Source organism: Musa acuminata, chromosome BXJ3-3, assembly GCF_036884655.1.
Source record: "Musa acuminata AAA Group cultivar baxijiao chromosome BXJ3-3, Cavendish_Baxijiao_AAA, whole genome shotgun sequence".
Taxonomy (NCBI): domain Eukaryota; kingdom Viridiplantae; phylum Streptophyta; class Magnoliopsida; order Zingiberales; family Musaceae; genus Musa; species Musa acuminata.
The window spans coordinates 11,122,125-11,145,115 of record NC_088351.1 but is presented as its reverse complement, the minus strand read 5'-3'; the positions used below and the strand labels follow the sequence as shown (position 1 = coordinate 11,145,115).

Below are 22,991 nucleotides of genomic sequence, written 5' to 3'. Positions count from 1 at the left end.
CTTTTCTCTTTTCCAGCAATCTGTCTTCATGTGACCGAACTTTTTATAATAGTGACATTGAATTCTACTCTTGTAATTTTTTTTATCATAATTTGATTGCCTTTGTTCATCATTCCCATCAAAGTATCCTCTTCCTCTTCTTCTTTCATTTCCTCTACCATGAAATCCTCCTTTGCCACGTCCTCTTCCTGTTAATTTTTTATCTTCTTTTGAAGTAAAAGACTCCCCCTTAATTTGAAATGCTTTATTTTTTCACCTTTTTCAAGTGACTTGTTCAACTTTGCTTCATGTGCTTGCAAGGAACCCATTAGTTCATTAAATAAATATGTAGATAAATTTTTTGTCTAATCAATTGTCGTAATAATATGATCAAATTTCGGAGTTAAACTTCTCAAAATTTTTACAACAATTATATGATCATGAAGATGTTCACCATAATATTTCATTTGACTAACAATTCCAGTCACTCGAGAAATAAAATCTTGTACCGATTCATTGCTTTTCATTAACAAAATTTCAAACTCACGACGAAATGTTTGAAGTTTTACCGTAATCATCCTTGATGAGCCTTGAAATTTATTTTAAAGTATCAACCAAGCTTGCTTTGAGGTTGTCGTTGATGCAATTCTCGATAAGATTATCTCATGTACAACTTATTGAATGAAGAATAATACCTTTTGAGTCCTTTCTATTTTTCCTCACTCTGATTTCATCATCCGGATTCACATATCTATTCTGTATTAAGTCCCAAGGATCTTGAGACTTGAATAGAGTCTTCATCTTGATACTTTAAAATTCATAGCATTTACTTGAGAAGATGAGAATAAGGGATTGAGACATGGAATTGCTATTGAAAGTCATAATGCCCAGTTAGACTAAGCTCTGATACCACAAATGTTGGGGATGGAGGAGTAAGAAAACGATAAAACAGAATACTACAATGTAATTAAAAGGAATCATTTCGATACTTACAAAATATTTCTAAGTGTATACACTTAACTATCTCACTCCCCATGTCACTCGTGATTGAGGTAGTTATTAAAACTACCCTATAACTACTAGATCGTGATTGAGATAGTTATTGAAACTACTCTATAACTGTTAGATCATGATTGATGTAGTTATTGAATGGATCAATAAAGGCAACATCAATGTGTGTATAGTAAAGCATGCATGCATGCATGGGAAGATGGAAGAACAACATGATGCTATGGGACAGATTCCAGTACATGGATTCGATTGGATGTTGTATACCCTGATTTGATCAAATGGACTTTTCCACTAAGAAGCTTTCCAGCTGAAAATATTTACATACCGTAGATTCGAACTTGAAATATATTACTTATGTGATAATACAATGACCAATTCGGATATCTCAACATAAATATTTGTAATCTAAGCTATTATTATTATTTTATTATATAAATTATAAAATAATAAAATTAATTTATTATTAGAAACCCAATAGCTACCAGTGGGGTTGGGTGAAGTGGGCTTGAGTTGGGCCGACGTAGCACAACTCACGCTACTGGAGCCTTGTAGTAAGGGGCTATAAATACCGCTCCCCCATGTCACATTTCGCGCCCGCCGACGCCAGCAATGAAGCACTCCGTGCTCCAAACCCCGAGACGTGCTCCGAGCCCGGCGAGTCATGGGGGGCGACCCAAGGAAACCCCTCCTCCTTCGAAGTACCGCCCTAAGGTTCTCCCGTAAAACCCCCATCCTTCCCTTTGCTCCATCCATCGCGTTTCTTAACCCTCTATCCGTAGATCGTCGCGAAGCGCTTGAGCTGCGATTTCTCCGCGGTTCCGGAGGATATCCTCTCCGAATTCCACGATCTGCTCGAGTCCTCGCCGGAGGAGAGTATCACCGTCGTAGATCCACCGGAGGTGAGACTGGAACCCTAAGTTTTGTTCGAACATCTCATACCCCCTTGATTTTTCTGCTTCCTCTGCGCAGAAGAGTCCGATCTCGCTTCCTCTTCTGCTTTCATCACCTAAACCAGAGGAGCACGGATCACAAGAATCCGTCGGGATTGCCGTGAATAAGGCAGCGGAGGAGCAGGAGGAGATGCTGGATCGGCTGCGAGGGGCTCTACTGGAGGTGAGGAAATCGGCGGACGTGAGCGGCGGATCGAAGAGGCTTCTGGGCAGTCTGGAGGAGATGGCCATAACAGATGTGGGCGATGATCCGCGTCAGGAGAATGGACAAAGGGATTCGGCAGTCTGCGCGAAGGTACGGGTCGGGATAGTCTGTTTCCTAATTCTGCTGGCGGCGCTGATGAACCTCTTGGCTATCTCTACGGTGTTGATCGGCGGCGGAGGACGGGATCTCTCCGGCCTGCCTCCTTGATGTTGAAGGTAACTGCGTACGTAATCTCTGTTGTACGTCGTGTATTTATTTAATTTATCTAATTAAGTAAGATATATTATAGATATGATTGGATTATGATAACAGTTAATGATTAATAGAAAAAAATACACTTAAAATAGGATTCCTTAGGTGATGATACCATTGATGGGAGCATTGAGACCCTGACTAATGGGGAGCATTGAGAGATTAAAGTTTTTCTCTCAATCTCTCTAATCCAATCTCTATAATCCCCTAGGGGTTAAAAATGGGTGATCTCTCAATCTCTTGCTTCTTTAATTTCTTAATTTATCAATCTAGGTGGTCTAGGAAGAGAGGAGAATGATATAGTTCTTCTTGCAGATTGATATTTCAGATCCGACGATGAAACGAATCGTTTGTAGATCACATAAGATTTATATTCTTCTGAATAATAAGAAAGGTACGTATCGTAATATATTATTAGATTTAATTTTATTTGATTTCAATTCTGACATAAAATTTTTTCGTATAGTAGGATTATATATTTTTTAATTTCTTAATCTATCAATCTAGACGATCTAGGAAGAGAGGAGAATGATCTAGTTCTTCTTGCATATTGATATCTGGAAGAAAGGTATGGATCGTAATATATTGTTAGATTTAATTTTATTTGATTTACATAAATTTTTTTTCGCATAGTAGGATTATATATTTTATTCTAATACTTTGAATCGCAAACCCGTTTCCTTCGCATTCGAAACTGAGGAAGGCTTCAAAACGATTATAACGAGATACCGTAACACTGCCTTCCGAATCGGCAGTGATATGCTGCGATGTCAACGGACTGGGCGTGGCCCGTTACATCGAGCAGTCATATTTCCCCTGAACACATATTTCATCAAATGCGTTACGCAACGACACTGGTGCGTAAATCTTCACATACGGTGGTACTGTTGCAATCCGAGTGTGCACAGGCAAAACATCATTTGCGAACATTTGGAAAGCACCATGAAGCACGGTTCTAACCAATCCTGACCACCCAGCTACGTCAATTCTCACATCTCGACCGTCCACGTTGCGGGCCCAGTTTCGAAGGCGTACCAGTGGCACGAATCATGAAGCAAGTGGGGGAAAGGCCGAACCTGTGGGTCCCGGGAAGCGTCCCGCCTGGGATCCTCTCTTCGCTTCGTGGCTTTCGCCCGAACTCGCATCACGCCCGCTTCCCCTTCCTACCCATCGCCCTGACTACTCACCTGAGCTTTGTTTAATGGATGCCATTGTTTCCTCCCTCGAACAAGTCCGAGATATCAGCTCCCGGAACCTAACCGTATATCTCTGAGCCTTTAGTCCTCTTGCTCTTTGGATCAGCAGTGACAAGCTGGTGGATCGAAAATACCAGGTAAGTGTTGTAGTTTACGGATTTTTTGAGGAAGATCTCTTTGTGCATGAGAGTCGTTCCAAGATTTTGCAATGTCGCCTATGGTTTCTCGCTTTGGCTTTGATTAGCGTAGTGAATTCGTGAGGTATGATAGATTTTGTTGATTTCTGGGCCGGAGATCTCAGTCTCTGGTGATTATATCATTTTGTCTGCTCGACTGGGACGCCTGATAGCTTACATTTTGTCACCAATTTGGTGTTTTTTTACTGCAATTTTATCCTTCTTCAAGAACGAATCTTGCATCTTCAAACTTCCTGATTTCCTCGAAGTGGATATTATCCTTTCTTTAAGAATTGATGTTAGGCAGAAGAGTGATAGCTTGCATTAATGGTCTGTTTTTGCTGTTCTAATGTTAATTAATTCTGGTTATAAATTTGAGTTAAATTATGAGGTGACAGCTGCAAGAAAAGTCATTACTCTCATTTAGTGACCCTTCTTATCGATGCTTTTAAATTAGCTCTATGTTATACTTGGGTAGCCTTACTCTGTGAATCACTAAATTCTATTATCAATTCTTGTTCAAGTATAATATTTTATTCCTTCTTTGCATGATGAACTTTGTCCTGCTACTCATTTATCTGAAAATGATAGTTACAGTTGTTTAAATTCACAGTGTATAATATCCATCCTATTATCCTTTACTTAAAAGGGCCGTCCTTCCTAAATAATACTGCAAGCATTCTCTTATGAACGCTTGAGTTATATTTGGTTTTTTGGCAGTATTCATGATCATGTTTTCTTTCTGGACATTTACTTACTTTTATTATTCATGCTAGCTACTTTTTTAGCTATCTTGCAATGATTTTAGGTGCTGTGTTATCACATCGTGCCTAATTATTATTCTTTCGTTGCTATACAGGTGCATAAAGTGGCTGATGAGATTATTATGGACTTCACTGATCAAATTAATCTATTGGAAAGCAAGTACCAGAAGGTTAAATTTTGAATACCTTTTTAATACCACATCCTCAGTATGAAATAACAACCTGTTTGCATACAGGAAAAAAACAAGATTAATTAGGGTTTGAAATCTTTATGTGCTACATTTAGTACAGAGTACATGATCTGGTGGTAGATTAACATGAGTTTTATAAATAATAATTGGATAATCGAAAGATGTGAAACCATAAGAGCTCGATAATTTACCATATCATGGGAGATATGTCATGATTAATATTGTTTACATATTCAGCCCATGTATAAGGTCTTCTGCTACTTCATCTGGATTCTTAACAAACACGTCTGAAGACTGTTAATCTTAAGTATAAACCTTTCTAGAGGATTACTTTATTGATGAATTTCACAAATAAAATTTCCTGTGATGTGTAGAACATGCTAATTTCTCTATCCAGTTTACTTGCATCTGTTTGATTTTAACACGTGAGTTTTTAACTAGTACAGTTTGAATCGAAAGGCATCCTTGAAACAAGTTGGAGCCATTTCAGTCTGTTGTATATTCATGAGATTATCAACATTTATACATGCTTCCTGCATTGGTTGATTGTGATTCTTCAATCTTCTGAAATTTTGTATTTCTCATGAATCACTACTTCATCTTGATCTTGGGCCATGTATTTGTTCACCTGTGTCCCTTTGGCCAATATATATAACATACTTTACAGATAAAATCATTTATTTTATTTTAACTTTTTCACACAGATTGGTGTCAGACTATATTCTGTGTTTGATGTGTTTCACTCTTTAATATTTGTTAAGGGAATGTGATGCATCCTTATCTGACAAATTGCAGTAATTTGACAAGTTATATGCATCTGTGTTCTTTGAGAAATGATAAATAAAGAAAACAAATTTCTTGCATCAATCTACTCAGACCTTTATCACCAAATACTGTGATTTGATGCTACAACCTGGAAGCCTCAAGGATTTCAGTCTTGAAAGAGTTTGCTTGTCACATTAACATCCATTTGCAATTTGTAATTACAAGCAGATGCCTGGTGCTAAGTAGAGTACTGGTCGGCTCAAATGTGAAATCAGAGAAGAGAAAAATATGCTAGATCTGGCAAATTAAGTTGTTTCAGTAGATATCTTGAAGTCTTTATTTCTCTTGTGAAGTTAATTAAGTTAGTTTGTTTGGGTCAAGCACCAGGTCCTGATTTCAAGTTTAAACTAGCAAAACATATGTGAAGCTCAATAATCTTTTTTTACCCAATGATATTTAGCATGCTGTCCTTGGTAATTTATGGTTGTGATGTTGATATTAGTGAAAGTATTCCATTTTCACATGTCAAAAGTGCTATTCATTCTATTGACATTTTATTGGAATATGTATACTCTCTTGTATAGAATAAAACAAAGATTTTTATTCAATTAGTTTCTATTTCTTATATTGGAAACTTTCAGGCAGTGAAAGATCTGTACACACAATTAACTCCAATTCAACTATTGCATATTGCTTGTCATCCCAACAGACCAACATTCCTCGACCATGTTTTGAACATCACCGACAAGGTATTCTGTTGCAATATATTCTCTAATCATTACCTTTTTCTGCCGTTGTTTGCACATCAACTTTGCCTCATGGTTACTGTTCATATCTTGCAGTGGGTTGAGCTCCATGGAGGCTGTGCAGTTTATGATGATCCTGCTATTGTTCTAGGTATAGAAAGTATAGATGGAAAAAGCTATATGTTAATTGGTCACCAGAAAGGCAGGAACACTAAGGAACATATTCAGCGTAACTTTGGAATGCTGACTCCACATGGGTAATGAATAAATATGAATGTTCTTGATATTTTTTCTTACTGAGAGTCTTGAATATCTGGTTATGCATGATTTTTGATATCTTGGACAATGCAGTGATTTCATAATGTTTATAGATCAGGAATTTAACACAAGAATACTGACTCTACATATGTAATAAGTAAATATAACTGTGGTTGATATGTTTTTTTGACAGGCTTGCAGTATGCTAATGTGTGTTTATTTGTTTTCTTTGAAAATGTGGTGAATTATGAATTATTATATGTAGGCCAACAACTTAACACAGTGTACGCCTATTTACTATCATACTATGTACTGATTAGTTTCACAATGCATGGTTTTAAAAATCAGTACAAAATTGTATGGATCAGAATCACCAGATCAATGTGATTGGGATTGCCTGAGAAAATAACTCTATAAATAAAAAATAAGAATTCACAAACTAGCTAAAATAGGAAATATTTAAAATAAAATTGTAAAGACAAACATTACATGGTCAAACATTTCTTTACTTTCATATTTCATAAAATATTGAACTTAAACAAACATATAAAACTAAATTATGAAAGATTAAAATATAATATAAAAGATAGCAATAAAAAGAAAAGGGTAATTCATTTAAAAAATACATATTTATTTGAAGACAATTTGAAAGTAGTGCATAACTATTATATATGTCAGAAAAGCTCTAAAATTTATATACTTGTAGCTTTAAGAAAAGCAATTAGTCTCGCTGTTGTTACAGTGCTTAACAAATTACCATGGAGTTGTGTAAAGGCAAATATATAAAAAACTTCATTTAAAAAGAGCATGATACATCCTTCTCCAATTTATGAATTTATTTACTATGTTTCCCTTTCCTTAACATTCTTTTCTCTCTATCTTATACAATATACATTAAATACTGTAACAACAATAGTGGTATTTGGACAAATTTAATAATTGCAATAGATAGCAAACACAATGGTAACAATGCCTCTTTTCCGGTCATTGTCACATTTTTTTTGTTTTTCCTCCATTTCAAATTTCTTCTTCTCCTTTCCCACCCCTTCTCCTTCCTTCATTTTTTTTTTTTTCCTTTTTCTTGGTATCATCGAAATTGAATAACTTCACTGGAGTTTAAGACAGTTTTCACATTATTTTGAAGGATAAGGCCAAAAATTTGGTCAAAATAGGGTTCCTCTTGGATGATATAGATATTTAGGGACGTCGTATCGGAATCAGCCAATACCACAAATTGCATGATATCATCTTATGATTTGAGATAAATTATAAAAAGAATTATGTCTAGAGTATATAGTTTACTAATATTAAATATTCAATTGATAAAAATATATTTGGCTTCAATGGATCCATTATTGTGATGAAATTGATTAGCTCACAAGCTTATATGCCACTGTGTAGCTACTGGAAAACCTTGCACATGATGAAGTATGCGGACCACCATGGATTTCCCATCATCACATTTATTGACACACCTGGGGCATTTTCTGATCTTAGATCTGAAGAACTTGGTCAGGTATCACTCTATGTTTCTTCTAAACTAGATTGTCAGGTATCCTGTTCATGTTTGTAGTTAATATATATTTTCATAACTTGTTTAATAATTTAGGGAAAAGCAATTGCCTTCAATTTAAGGGCCATGTTTGGCGTAAAGATTCCAAATGTTACCGTTGTGATTGGTGAAGGTGGATCTGGTGGAGCTCTTGCTATTGGCTGTGCAAATAAGTTATACATGTTGGAGAATTCTGTCTTTTATGTTGCCAGGTGATCTTAAGTTTCTTTTTAATTGCATGAGGAGATTTATATACTAGCAGTTACACTTCTTGTCTCCAGCACAACCAAAGAAGATACTGTAAAAATTAACTAGGTCTGGCTATTTGATGATTCCACATGGTATGCAAAGCAAAAAAGAGTATATAATCTAAGAAATGCACTAGATCATGATTAATCTCACATCGGAAGTGGACTAAAACTAAGACTGACTTATAAGGTTTTGATGGGTATATTATTATTAACTTCAGTTTAAGTATTTTGGTCACTGGTTTAGATCAACGAAGTTGACAGGATCGAGTAGAAAAAGACTACCCATGAATGGAGTTATGACTACGTCTTATATGCATCATATGAGGGTTTAAATTGGGCTATGCTGGTCCTTGACAAGGACATCAAGCTCTTAAGGGACGAGTCAATTAGCTCGTTAGGCCTGGGTCGTGACACATAAAATGTTCGCAGTTGTATGGAATTGATATATAATTTAATTGTTAAATGTGATAATATCTCCTTAATAGATATTTCTTACAAAGTTATTGGCCTTTCAGCTGTTTGCCCAACTGATAGTGGCACTTTAGAGTTTCTGTTTTGTTTCTATTCTTTTGCTATCAAACACAATATTAAGTAAGCATGATGTGACTGTCACTATGTATGCTATTAACAAGATTTGTTTTCTGTATCATGTAATGCCTATTATATATGGTCTGTTTTGTGCAGCCCAGAAGCATGTGCTGCAATTTTGTGGAAGACCTCTCAAGAAGCTCCAAAGGTACACGCTCTGTGAGAGCTACATAACCTTTTTAAACGGCAGATATTTTCTTATGGTTTAATAATTTGTATCACTTGTCAGGCAGCAGAGAAACTAAAAAACACAGCCACCATTACACAGCCACCAAACTGTGTAATTTAAAGATAGCTGATGGGATCATTCCAGTAAGGCAGCCTTTTTCTTATGTGAATGAGTGTGCTTCTTTTTTTAGCATAAATAACCATAATCATCTCGGACACACGAAGACTATGTAACAGAGGATCTTTATGATATGCATTTTCTTATAGTTCCTCCGTTTTTTTTTCCAGAACCACATGCATACTGACCATTTAAAGGTTATAACTCTTTGTTTCTGGAATTATGTGCTTATGTGTTATACAAAATGTTCTATTCTACATGTATCCATTAGTTATGTGAATTAACTTCTCTTCTGGTAAATTTGGTCTTGTTTTTCTTTTTTGGTTTTTGCTATTGTTCTTTACTTGATAAGCTATCCTTATTCAGTTAATCCATGTACCTTGTGCTAGCACTTGTTCATACATCTCGATTTATGTGATGTCATCATTTATCTCAGGAATGTTAGGACTCTAGTTAGGAGAGTCCTAATTGAATTTTATTGAAAGGAACATTCATATAAAATCTATCTAGCCGACCCTTATTAAAGAGGTGACGAGACCGGCTAGGGTTAGGGTTAGTTGGGAGGTTTCTTCTTAGAGTAGGAGTCTTATTAGGAGTTGGTTAGAAATAGGAGTCTTGAGTAGGAGTCCTATTAAGAGTTAGAGTTTAGAAGCCCTATCTATAAATAGTCATGTATTCATCATCTTTTGATAAGAAATAGATGAATCCTTTTAGCAGCCTAGCCTTTGAACAACAACTTGGAGGAAGAAACCCCTATAGAATTCTAAGGAGATCGATCCCTTAAAGAGATCAACCCCAAGCTTAGAATCCACTATGGTTCTATCAAGGAACTACTAAGTGGTGCACATATTGATCCAACTTGGACTTCCTAACAGAAAATTTACAGTCATGAAAGCCATGGAGGTATATGTAGTTTACAATTTTTTGCATGTGTAATGTGGTGTCAATAAACGGCCTACTTGATGAAATAATTGGAAACACTATCTTCATTTTGTTCATCTTTTTCTTGATGATTAAATATTCTTTATTCCCTTACCGTGTTTGTGCAAAATTCTACTCTATGGCTGCAGTTATTCATTATTCCCATACTTTTTCTTGTACCAATTTCTCTTGCATGGCTGCAATTATTAATCTCATTTAATGTGATATCCTGTAAATTCAAAAACTTTAAGATATGCTGAAATCTCATCTAGAAGCTATTCTTAGTTGGAGGATAGAACGTAGTTATCATTAAAAGAAGCTCTTGTTTAAAAAAAAAAAAATCAATTGCATTCTTTTTGTAGCACTTGATATATTATTAATTATTATGTATGACCTTACATCATATACAGAATCCACCAATATAAGCTTTATGAAATAGTTTACCTTGTTCAATCAAATGTAATATGGAATTAAATGTAACAAATTTGTAGTGAAATCCCCTTACCTTGAAATCTTTAATTTGAGAAGTAGGGGTTACCATCTCCTGATCAGAAGACATCCGATTGTTGTAGATAGTGTAAAACTCTTTTTCCTCAATATGTTTTATAACATTCAGTTTCTTGGAAGAAAGTGTAGTTAATAATTATGTTAGCATCTTTTGAGAACAGAAGAACCTTAGTGCTGCATTTTGGTCTGTTTTAAAATATTTTATAATTTAAAATTTAACTTTGATGTTTCATTTATACTGTAAAGATTGTGAGTTTATTGTGTAATTCAGGAGCTTGGTAGAATGGACAAGGATAGTTTACTTAACATGCGACATATGAAGTTCTGGGTACTTGGGGGATTTGTGGAAGGTGAACATGTGGAACCAGAGATGATGTTTCTCAAGTTACAGTTGACGTATATCGGGGATGGAGGAGGAAGGAAACGATAAAAACATAATACTACGATGTAATTAAAAAAAATCTTTTCGATCAAAAAAATCGATTTAGTATTTAAAACAAGAGGATTAACATAGAACACATACAAAATATTCTCAAGTGTTTTCTGACTCTATCTTGCTTCATGAACTATGGTCCTATTTATGAAATCTAGTGATAACTACCTCACTCCACCATGTCATCCATGATTGAGTAAGTTATAATAGAAACTACCCTATAACTTCTAGATCATGGGCCACTTCTTGAAACATGTCTAAAACTACCTAAAACATAGTAACTACCTAGATAATTACCATGAATCAATTCTCAACACTCCCCCTTAATTCATAGTTATATACATCGATTTGAGACATAAAATAAATATGTTTTTGAACTGGAAGCGACTTGGTGAGGATATTCATAACTTGTTCATCTGTTCTACAATACTTTATTGCTATGACTCCACTTGCTACAAGATCCCGGATGAAATGATAGTGTATCCCTATATACTTCGTTCTTTCATAAAATGTTGAATTCTTCATCATTGCAATTGTGGCTTTGTTGTCACAAAATATTTCTGTTGCTTCTTTTTGTTCTTGATGAAGATCTTCAAGAAGTCTTCTAAGCCATATTGCTTGATAAGCTATTGATATTGCGGCTACATATTCTGCTTCTAATGTCGATAGCGTAGTTGTTGCTTGCTTTTTTGAACCCCAAGATATAGCTCCTGATTCGAGGCTAAAAATGTTGCATAAAATACTCTTTCTATCATCTAAAGCTCCTGCTCAATCACTATCAGTAAAACCAAATAATTTACATTTAAAATTAGGAGAATACCAAATACCATAATATATAGTTCTAGCAATATAATATAGAATTCTTTTAACAGCTCTGAGATGATGTTTGCTTGGGTTATACATAAACATGGATACTACACCAACAGAGAAGGTAATATCTGGTCGAGTATGAGTTAGATAAATCAAACCTCCAACCAAACTTCTGTAATATCTTGCATTTGTCATACATGTACCATCTTCAAGTTTCAATTTCTATTTTACATTTATGGTTGTTGCTGCAGCTTTACAATTAATCATATTAGATTTTTTGAGTAGATCTATTGTATACTTTCTTTGTGAAATAAAAATTACATCTGATCCTTGCTTAACTTCCAACCTAAGAAAATAATGTAGTATACCTAGATCTGACATTTCAAACTTATTCATCATATACTTTTTAAATTCTACCATAAAAGAGTTTGATGAATCAATATATATAATATCATTAACATAGAGGCAAATCATTAGAATATTTTATTCACCTTCCTTCTTTATATAAAGAGTAGGTTTATTATTACTCATCTTAAATCTATTTTGAAGAAAATAATAATCAATTTTACTGGACCATGCCCTTGGAGCTTGTTTAAGCCCATAAAGAGCTTTCCTTTGCTTATACATCATTTTTTCATGTCTTTTAACAAAAAAAACCTTCGGGTTGAATAACAAAAACCTCTTCGTGTAAATCTCTATTTAACAACATAGATTTCACATCAAATTGATAAACATACCAACTCACTTAGCTAAAGCCAAAAAATTTCTCACGGTTTCAAATCTAGCAACCAGAGAAAAGTATCATCAAAATCAATATCTTGTTGTTGGGAATATCCTTTTGCTACAAGCCTTATGCTTTTAGATATTTCTATGTGCATTAAACTTTGTTTTGAACACTCATTTTAATCTAATAGCTTTCTTTTCTTTCGGTAGATCCATTAGCTCCTAAGTTTCATTCTTCACAATTGACTTGATTTTCTTCTTCATTGCTTTTCGTCATTTCTCTTTTTCAACTGCTTCCTCAAATGTTATAGAATCTGAAATAAACAAAGAAAATATTGAGTCATAAATTTCTGTTAGTGATATGAAATTTCTTGGAGGGGTTTTATCTGAGGAATCAAAATTAGGACTGTTACTGGGTGAGGTTGACGATGAACTTGTTGGAGCAGAATCTGTCATTTGATTATGTTGAGTGTCTAGTTCTGTTGGAATCTGAATTTATGTTCCACATTTATTGGTCTTCCAATTCCAACTTGCCCTTTCATCAAACATAATATTTCTGTTAATAATAACTTTGCCACTAACAGGATTATATAATCGATATGTTTTTTATTGTAAGGAATAACTAATTAAGATGTATTTTTCAGATTTTTCATCAAGCTTATGATGATTTTGTGAATTCACCAAAGAATACGCAATACAATTAAAAATTCTTAGATGGCTTATACTTGGTTTCATACCATACCAAGCCTTAAAAGGAGTTTGATTCATAACAGCATTTGTTGGTGAAATATTCAACAAATAAACTACTGTTATAACTACTTCTACCTAAAACTGATTTGGAAGGTATTTTCCCTTAAGCAAATTTCTTACTATTTCAACGATAGTCCGATTTTTACGCTTAGCTACATCATTTTGCTCTAGTGTATATGATGTTGTCAATTCTCTATGAATACCATTTTCTTCACAAAAAAAACTAAATTCATTAGATAAAAATTCACCATCTTTATCTGTCCGAAGTGTCTTTATGTATCTACCACTTTGTCTTTCTACAAGTGCCTTGAATTTTCAAAAATTATCAAATGTTTCAGATTTCAGTTTTAGAAAATATACCCAACTCATGTGACTATAATCATCAGTAAACAATAGAAAATGTTGACTTCCACCAAATAATTTTGTATTTATAGGTTCACATAAGTCAGCATTATTAATTCAAAACAATTAGATGCTCTCTATGCTTCTCCAACAGGAAATAGTTTTTTACTTTGTTTGTCATAAATGCATCCTTCATATACATCAAGTATATTAATTTTAGACAATCTGAAAACCATTCCTTTTTTATTTAACAACTTTAAACCTTTAATGTTAAGGTGTCTATATCTTAAATGTCATAAATTAGACTCATTCTTTTGAGTTGCAAGCATTCTTCTTCAATATTTGAAACATCAAGTGGAAACATCTTATTTTGCATCATGTAAATATTTATCATAATTAAATCAAATTTTTTATCTTTAATAGTGCATGAATCATCATCAAATATAACTGAATATCCATCATCTATCAATTGTCCAACACTCACCAAGTTATGCGATAAAGTAGGAACAAAGAAATATTATCAAGGCATTTTACCTTCCCTTGATTTGTCTTCATCTCAATTGCTTCTTTTCCTTCCACTTATATTTGCTTTTTATCAATAACATAGAGATGAAAATTGAAAACCTGAAGAAAACTACACAAGAAGCAAAAGGCAGGTCCCCAGTCTCAACCATCTCTATTGAGATAATAGAGAAACTAAGGCAAGAAGTGGAAGGAAATGTCAAATGCTTTTATTTCTATAGGTCTACAAGAGAAGCTGAAAACTCTTAAATTGGAAGTATCCAAATCTCCTGATACACCTAATGAAATAGTTAGTCCGGCTTTAAAGGATAAAATAGAGAGACTAGTTCAGGAATTTAAACATAATTTATACCGCGCAAGATCTTTCATGGGACTAAAGCAGAAGCTTGATATATTATAAGAGATTAATAGGTTGCAAGAGAAAAGTGGGAAGGGCGAGAGACTGAAGAAAGCGATGGATGAGAAAACTCCAAGAGCAGCTGAAGGTGAAGATGGAGGTGTTGAGAAAAGCACGTGAGGCGATAAAGGGAGAGCGGTTGGATGAAGATCAGATTGAGGAAGCGCAGAAGGCCAAGAATGAGCTGAAGGAGATGTTAAAATATGTGAATCTAGAGGTGGTGGTGATAGTAACAAAACAGTGCCAACAGCTCTACCAGGGTTAGAGGTTGTTGAGAATTGATTCATGATAGTTATCTAGGTAGTTACTATGTTCTAGGTAGTTTTAGGCATGTTTCAATAAGTGACTCATGATCTAGAAGTTATAGGATAGTTCCTATAACTTACTCAATCATGAGTGACATGGTGGAGTGAGGTAGTTAGCACTAGGTCCTATAAATAGGACCATAGTTCATAAAGCAAGACAGAATCAGAAAACACTTGGGAATATCTTGGAAGTGTTCTATGTCAATCCTCTTGTTTTAATTACTACATCGATTTTCTTGATCGAAAAGATTCTTTTTAATTGCATCGTAGTATTATGTTTTTATCGTTTTCTTGCTCCTCCATCATCAACATTTATGGTATCAAAGCTTAGTTTCAATCTGAACTGGGTATTATGGCTTTCAATGGCAATTCCATATCGTAACCCCTTATTCTCATCTTCTCGGGCAAATGCTATAAATTTTGGAGTATTAAGATGAAGACTCTGTTCAAGTCTTAAGATCTTTGGGACTTAATAGAAAATGGATACGCAGATCCAGATAAAGAAATCAGACTGAGGGGGAATAGAAAGAAGGAATCAAAGACATTGTTCTTTATTCAATAAACTGTATATGAGACAATCTTCTCAAGAATTGCAGCAACGACAACCTCAAAGCAATCTTGGTTGATATTTCAAAATAAATTTCAAGGCTCATCAAGGGTGATTACGGTAACACTTCAAACCCTTCGTCGTGAGTTTGAAATTTTGTTCATGAAAAGCAATGAATCAATGCAAGATTTTCTTTCTCGAGTGATTGAAATTGTTAGTCAAATGAAATCTTATAGTGAATATCTTCCTGATCATATAATTGTTGCAAAAGTTTTGAGAAGTTTAACTCCGAAATTTGATCATATTGTTGCCGCAATTGAGGAGTCAAAAGATTTATCTATATTTTTATTTGATGAACTAATGGGTTCCTTGCAAGCACATGAAGCAAGATTGAACAGGTCATTTGAGAAATGTGAAGAAAAAACATTTCAGGTTAAGGGGGAGCCTTCTATTTCAAAATAAGAAAAAAAATCAGTAGGAAAAGGAAGATGACACTTTGATAGACATGATGAACAAAGACAATAAAATTATGATAAAAAATTTACAAGAGTGGATTCAATGTCATTATTGTAAAAAGTTTGATCACATGAAGGCAGATCGCTAGAAAAGAAAAAAACAAGCAAGCTATGTAGAGGAAAATGAAGGAAATAGTAAGTTGTTTATGACTTATTCACAAGTTAATGATATCTCAAATGATATTTGGTTTCTAGATAGTGGATGTTCTAATCATATGTTAGGCATAAGATCAATGTTTAGAAATATTGATGAAACTCATAAGTTAAAAGTTTGACTTGGAGATAAAAAGCAAATCCAAGTGGAAGGAAAATGAACAATTGAGGTGAAGATAAATCAAGAGAAGGTAAAATACCTTGATAATGTTTTCTTTGTTCCTACTTTATCGCATAACTTATTGAATGTTGGACAATTGATAGATGATGGATATTCAGTTATATTTGATGATGGTTCATGCACTATTAAAGATAAAAAATTTGGTTTAATTACGGTAAATGTTTGTATGACGTAAAATAAGATGTTTTCAGTTGATGTTTCAAATATTGAAAAGTATGCTCTTATTACAACTTAAAAGAATGAGTCTAATTTATGGCATTTAAGATATGGACACCTTAACATTAAGGGTTTAAGGTTGTTAAATAAAAAAAGAATGTTTTTAAGATTGTCTAAAATTAATACACTTGATGTATGTGAAGGATGCATTTATGTCAAACAAAGTAAAAAATTATTTTCTGTTGGAAAAGCATGGAGAGCATCTAATTGTTTTGAATTGATAATGCTGACTTATGTGAACCTATGAATACAAAATCATTTGGTGGAAGTCAATATTTTCTATTGTTTACTGATGTTTATAGTCGTATGAGTTGGGTATATTTTATGAAATTGAAATCTGAAACATTTGATAATTTTCAAAAATTCGAGGCACTTATAGAAAGGTAAAGTAGTAGATACATAAAGACACTTCGGACAGATAGATATGGTGAATTTTTATCTAATGAGTTTAGTTTTTTTTGTGAAGAAAATGATATTCATAGAGAATTGACAACACCATATACACCGTAGCAAAATGGTATAGCTGAACGTAAAAATCGTACTGTCGTTGAAATAACAAAAAAATTGTTTGAAGGAAAACATCTTCTAAATCAGTTTTGGGTAGAAGCAGTTGCAACAGCAGTTTATTTGTTGAATATTTCACCAACAAATGCTGTTATGAATCAAACTCTTTTTGAGGCTTGATATGGTATGAAACCAAGTGTAAGCCATCTAAGAATTTTTAGTTGTATTGCGTATGCTTTGGTGAATTCATAAAATCATCACAAGCTTGATGAAAAATCTGAAAAATGCATCTTAATTGGTTATTTCTTACAATTCAAAGCATATTGATTATATAATCCTGTTAGTGGCAAAGTTATTATTAATAGAAATATTGTGTTTGATGAAAGGGCAAGTTAGAATTGGGAGATCAATAAAGGTGGAACACAAATTTAAATTCCAGCAAAACTAGACACTCCACAGAATCAAATGACAGATCTTGCTTTAACAAGTTCATCGTCAATCTCACCTAGTAACAGTTCAAATTTTGATTCCTCAGATGAAACCCCTCTAAGAAATTTCAGATCACTAACAGAAATTTATGACTCAACATTTGCTTTGTTTATTTTAGATCCTATAATTTTTTATGAAGCAGTTGAAAAAGAGGAATGACGAAAAGCAATGAAGGAGGAAATTAAGTCAATTATAAAGAATGAAACTTTGGATCTAATGGATCTTCCGAAAGAAAAGAAAGCTATTAGATTAAAATGGGTGTTCAAAATAAAGTTTAATGCAGATGGAAGTATCCAAAAGCATAAGGCTCGACTTGTAGCAAAAGGATATTCACAGCAATAAGGTATTGATTTTGATGATATTTTTTCTCCAATTGCTAGATTCGAAACCGTAAGAATTTTCTTGGCTTTAGCTGCTCACTTGAGTTGGTTTGTTTATTAATTTTATGTGAAATCTATGTTTTTAAATAGAGATTTACACGAAGAGGTTTTTATTACTCAACCCGAAGGTTTTTTGGTTAAAGGACATGAAGAAAATGTGTATAAGCTAAGGAAAGCTCTTTATGAGCTTAAACAAGCTCCAAAGGCATGGTATAATAAAATTAATTATTATTTTCTTCAAAATAGATTTAAGAGAATCAATAATGATCATACTCTTTGTATAAAGAAAGAAGGTGAACAAAATATTCTAATGGTTTGCCTTTATATTGATGATATTATATGGGTTCATCTAACTCTTTTGTGGCAGAATTTAAAAAGTGTATGATGAATAAATTTGAAATATCATATCTAGATTTACTATATTATTTTCTTAGGTTGGAAGTGAAGCAAGGATCAGATGTAACTTTTATTTCACAAAGAAAGTATACAATCGATCTATTCAAAAAATCTAATAAGATTAATTGCAAAGCTACAGCAACACCCATAAATGTAAATGAGAAATTGAAACTTGAAGATGATAGATGTTTGACAAATGCAAGGCATTACAGAAGTTTAGTTGGAGGTTTGATTTATCTAACTCATACTCGACTAGATATTACCTTCTCTATTGGTGTAGTATCCAGGTTTGTGCATAGCCCAAGCAAACATCATCTCGAGCTATTAAAAGAATTCTACGTTATATTGTTGGAACTACATATTATGATATTTGGTATTCTCATAATTTTAAATATAAATTATTTGGTTTCACGGATAGTGATTGGGCAGGAGTTTTAGATAATAGAAAGATTACTTCATGTAATATTTTTAGCCTCGGATCAGGAGTTATATCTTGGGGTTCAAAAAAAGTAAACAACTACGTTATCGACATCAGAAGCAGAATATGTAGTCGCAACATCAGTAGCTTATCAAGCAATATGACTTAGAAGACTTCTTGAAGATATTCATCGAGAACAAAAAGAAGCAATAGAAATATTTTGTGACAACAAAGCCACAATTACAATGACAAAGAATCTAATATTTTATGGAAGAACGAAGCATATAGAGATACGCTATCATTTCATCCGGGATCTTGTAGCAAGTGGAGTCATAGCAATAAAATATTGTGGAACAGATGAACAAGTTGTGGATATCCTCACCAAGTTACTTCTAGTTCAAAAGCATATTTATTTCATGTCAAAAATCGGTGTATGTAACTATGAATCAAGGGGGAGTGTTGAAAATTGATTCATGGTAGCTATCTAGGTAGTTACTATGTTCTAGGTAGTTTTAGGCATGTTTCAAGAGGTGACCCATGATCTAGAAGTTATAGGGTAGTTCCTATAACTTACTCAATCATGAATGACATGGTGGAATAAGATAGTTACAACTAAGTCCAATAAATAAGACCATAGTTTATGAAGCAAGACAAAATCAAAAACACTTGGGAATATCTTGTAAGTGTTTTATGTCAATCCTCTTGTTTTAAATACTATGTCGGTTCAGTTTTCTTGATCGAAAAGATTTTTTTTAATTACATCATAATATTCTATTTTTATCGTTTCCTTGCTCCTCCATCCCCAACAGAGGTGGAGTTAACAAAAGCAAATGCAGTGGTACGGAAGGAAATAGAGAAGGCAGTAGAGAAAGCAAGTTTAGCATGGAAGATAGAGGAACTGAAGGGAGAGATCGCAAATGGTTCAGACGGAGAAAAGGTAAAGAAATTGAGAAGGGAGATAAGGATGAAATTGCTGTTGTCATCCGCTTGATGGACCTGAAAGAAAAGGTCGAAGATACTTTGGGATTGCCCATACAAGTAACAGTTGGTGCCGGTAACAGTTGAAGTTGAGGCAGTTATTCATGCTAGACTTGTGTATAATGCCATCTAGCACATGTTTCAGGTAATTCAAGAGATTTATTCTTTCTTTCTTATTAGTTCATCAAAATAGTGGTGGGCATCTGTTTCTCTTGTTGGTGTCATCAGTGTTCTTTAATGTTTGATGCTTGAGGGATTGATAGAATAATTTTGCAGGAACAATAAAAGGTCTGATTTTGCGCTTTTATTGTCATTTATTTTGTTTTGTTTTTTTTAATTTTCAAATTACATGCCTTTTGACAGCACCGTCAGTTCTAAGCTCGGATGAAAAAGTGGAGAGTTCTAAGCTCGGATGAAATATGTATTTTATTGTTGTTGTCGTATGTGTTTTGAGTGAGTTTTAATATCCCGTTAGTATAGAACTGGAATGATTACACTTGTCGGTTAACAGTTCATGTGTGGACTTCCATCTTCTCTAAATGAAGTTTCTCATGCTTTGCGTCTGATTGATACTGCTTCATGTAGACGCGTTGCATATTTGGTTAGAAATGGGTTGTAAAAGTGCTTGACAACACGCATCTACTTGATTGCAATCAAAGCTAACAGATGTTTCAAGAATACAGGTGGAGGGAACATTAAACTCGGTCACACAAACACGCTGGGTCACAACACACCTGAATGCTTTCTCTGCGAAGCAAACACAAGCAAGAGAACACAGGAACAGGGAACAGATGCTTCTGGTTCAGGGAGTCTTCTCCATCCTTCTCTCAGACTCGTCAAGCGCCGAAGCAGCCGAAGCCCTTCTTCTTCGGAGGCTTGCCCGTGGCACGATACTTGGCAGCGGCTTCTTCCACCTTGAGGAGCTCTTCCCCACGCTTCGCCTCCACCATCGCTCGCTTCTCTTCTGCTGCTTTGTGGACCATGGCGATCTTGTTCTTTATTTTCTCCTTCGTTTCTGCCTTCTTGTTCTCAAGATTTTGCTGCTCACACATTTTGAATCAATTGTCACAGGCAACTTAAGCTTGTCAGTATCGGGAAGACGAAGAGTAACAGCATAGCTGGTGCTCAACACTTGCTCGAGTTGAAGCGATCCCGAGTTGGAGATGCAGGGCGAGTACCGAGTCAAATACTCAAAACACCAAGGAAAGGAGATGTACCTCGATCTTTTGCAGCTGTGATTGCAGAGATGCCTTCTTCGAGTTCTCCCATGAAGTGATAGATGACTTCTTCTTTTGAGCTCTGTTTCGACATTCCAATGATGTCGATTAACCAAAGATAGATAAGACGGAGAGACTTTCGAAGAGTCTATAATAACAGCAGGTGACCTTTTTTTTAAGTGACCCAGCTTTTGACTATGATGATATTTACATGTATGTGTTATTTCAGAAACAAGCAAGCCAAGCCATAGAACATGAGAATAGCCATCAGAAAACTTAGATGGACTGCAGAGCATTCATGTAGATTTTGTGTGTGAATTGAATATGTTCCGAACTGTTGTTTAAAGCTAGATGATTGGTTCCATGTTTTATGGTGGACTTGCAGCGCAACTGCTAATTGGGTTTCTTCAGTTAGCATCTTTCTCACATAAGTGAAGCGTCTAGGGTGAATACATATATATATATATGATGGATGCATGTCTCGGTTGCTGGTATACAACTGCCCATTTAATGTACTTTCCCAAACTTAACCCTACGAGAAGGAAGCAAATCTCCCGAGAGATGTAAGAAATAAGATATCCAACGAACAAGTAGAAGAGGAAGGCATTCTGTGTAGGACCGGTATCTTACTTGTTATCAGCTTTGGTCTTTTCGCTGTCCTCCCATGCCTTGATGAAGGACAGATTCTTTTCAGACTCAACCCGTGCCAGTTCAAGATCTTGAGATGCAACCACAAGCTTCTTCTCATCATTCATTATATGTAGACAAAAGGAACTGCATTTTTAACGTGTCATTCGATTCTCACCTCTATCCGAAGGCTTCCTCGAGCTTTTCTGGTGTGAAGGAGACTCTGAACTCCGCCAAGCCACGAAGAACAGTGAAAAGTCATAAGAAGAGGACCATTGCAAGACCCAATTACACAGACAAGAATACCACAACGACTAAAGCAGAGTTCTTACTCTCCACGAGGGCCACCTCCGTCGAACTCTCCACCTTCTCCGCCGCCGCCAGAGTCAACTGTACCTCGTTTTTCATCTCTCACTCTCTCTCTCTCTGATTCGTGTCACAAACTGCACCCGAGATTGCAGAGGAAGGTGGTCGTATTATATATGCAGTGGCTGTGGGATCAAAGGAGGCGGCGATTCTTCCGCAGGAGTGTCCACAGAAGCTCGTCTGCAGGATCATATCCTGCCGTCCGTGCTCTGTTGACGCCCATCCGTCCGTTCTTTTGGTGGTGTCAGATGCCGGCGTCGCTCCTTGCAATTGTTCTCTTACGTCAAAACTTACCTGCCCCGCTATTGGCGAAAAACAAGGTATCATTTGTGGGTCCCGCTCTGCTTCTAATTAAAAGACGGGTATTGCCGTTCCGGCCATCAAAAGGGCACGAAGACAGCTGCTCGAGGAATATGTTCAACAGCTGTAAGGTGTCCTCGCGGGGGTTGTCGGCGTAATCCGATTCCTTCGTGGTGGATAACACATCAGTGTGATGCACGTGCCGTGCGTCAGCTACCGGCGAAACTAATATCTCACCCGTCCAAAGAATCTATAACGTCGCACACCTCAACGATCGTGATGCAGGATGAGGATCAAGGAACGGTCGAGATGCAAGAGCCGAAGGAATCCAGTTCTCCATGAACTGGAGAGGATGATTAATTTAATGCTGCATTGTTTGCTGTCAGATACTACATTAGGGCTTGTGGAGGTCACTTTCAGGCTTACAAGAATAAGGAGAAGAAGAACAATAGTAATAAGAAAAGAAAAAGGTTCATATTGCCTACTCCTTTGCCAAGAATATGATGCTTGACTAACATCTCAACCACTGCTGTCATTTTTATGCGAAGACCAATCATTTGCTTTCGGAATGATATGATCTCGGATGGTTTCTAATCAATACATAAATCAAATCTCTGTTGCTCCTTTTAAGGTTGAGTTAAAAGTACTGTTTATGATAACTTTGGCCTACCATAAATGTTCTCCCCCTACCTTTTTTTTTTTTTTTTTTTTTTGTTCTCTCAAAGGTAATTGAAGAGAATAAAATTTTATTTACCATTAAAAATAAATATTTTTATTATTTAAAATTGATGAAATCTTGAAAAAAAAATTACGGATGAAATTTC

The 22,991-nt window shown here is 35.0% G+C and overlaps 2 protein-coding genes and 1 pseudogene across 3 annotated transcripts; 2 read left to right on the top strand and 1 right to left on the bottom strand.

Annotated features, from left to right (window-relative positions):
- The first annotated feature begins 1,586 nt into the window (after nt 1-1,586).
- Nucleotides 1,587-21,053, top strand: LOC135587057 (acetyl-coenzyme A carboxylase carboxyl transferase subunit alpha, chloroplastic-like). Of its 2 annotated transcripts, XM_065140666.1 has the most exons (11): nt 1,587-1,701; nt 1,770-1,889; nt 1,960-2,360; nt 4,629-4,703; nt 6,131-6,238; nt 6,332-6,492; nt 7,895-8,009; nt 8,103-8,257; nt 8,981-9,032; nt 9,114-9,196; nt 20,341-21,053. In XM_065140666.1, the coding sequence occupies exons 3-10, from the start codon at nt 2,352-2,354 to the stop codon at nt 9,171-9,173; spliced, it is 735 nt and encodes a 244-aa protein (XP_064996738.1). In that variant the 5' UTR covers nt 1,587-1,701; nt 1,770-1,889; nt 1,960-2,351; the 3' UTR covers nt 9,174-9,196; nt 20,341-21,053. The 2 variants fall into 2 exon arrangements, with proteins under 2 accessions (XP_064996738.1, XP_064996739.1); XM_065140667.1 differs by lacking the exons at nt 1,587-1,701; nt 1,770-1,889; nt 1,960-2,360 and adding an exon at nt 3,092-3,730.
- Nucleotides 14,266-14,849, top strand: LOC135585720 (acetyl-coenzyme A carboxylase carboxyl transferase subunit alpha, chloroplastic-like; annotated as a pseudogene).
- LOC135632252 (remorin-like) lies at nt 20,280-21,990 on the bottom strand. Its single transcript, XM_065140668.1, has 5 exons — nt 21,834-21,990; nt 21,680-21,724; nt 21,505-21,592; nt 20,875-20,956; nt 20,280-20,697 (listed from the first exon to the last, which is right to left on the bottom strand). The coding sequence occupies exons 1-5, from the start codon at nt 21,907-21,909 to the stop codon at nt 20,494-20,496; spliced, it is 495 nt and encodes a 164-aa protein (XP_064996740.1). The 5' UTR covers nt 21,910-21,990; the 3' UTR covers nt 20,280-20,493.
- Nucleotides 21,991-22,991: the final 1,001 nt, after the last annotated feature.

Coding starts and splice junctions, on each gene's coding strand:
- LOC135587057 (XM_065140666.1), top strand. Junction 6,239..6,331: donor TTTTGAACATCACCGACAAG/GTATTCTGTTGC, acceptor CATATCTTGCAG/TGGGTTGAGCTCCATGGAGG. Junction 6,493..7,894: donor GGAATGCTGACTCCACATGG/GTAATGAATAAA, acceptor GCCACTGTGTAG/CTACTGGAAAACCTTGCACA.
- LOC135632252 (XM_065140668.1), bottom strand. CDS start 21,909: ATGAAAAACGAGGTACAGTTGACTCTGGCGGCGGCGGAGAAGGTGGAG. Junction 21,593..21,679: donor GAGGAAGCCTTCGGATAGAG/GTGAGAATCGAA, acceptor TTGCATCTCAAG/ATCTTGAACTGGCACGGGTT. Junction 20,957..21,504: donor AAGACCAAAGCTGATAACAA/GTAAGATACCGG, acceptor ATGTCGAAACAG/AGCTCAAAAGAAGAAGTCAT.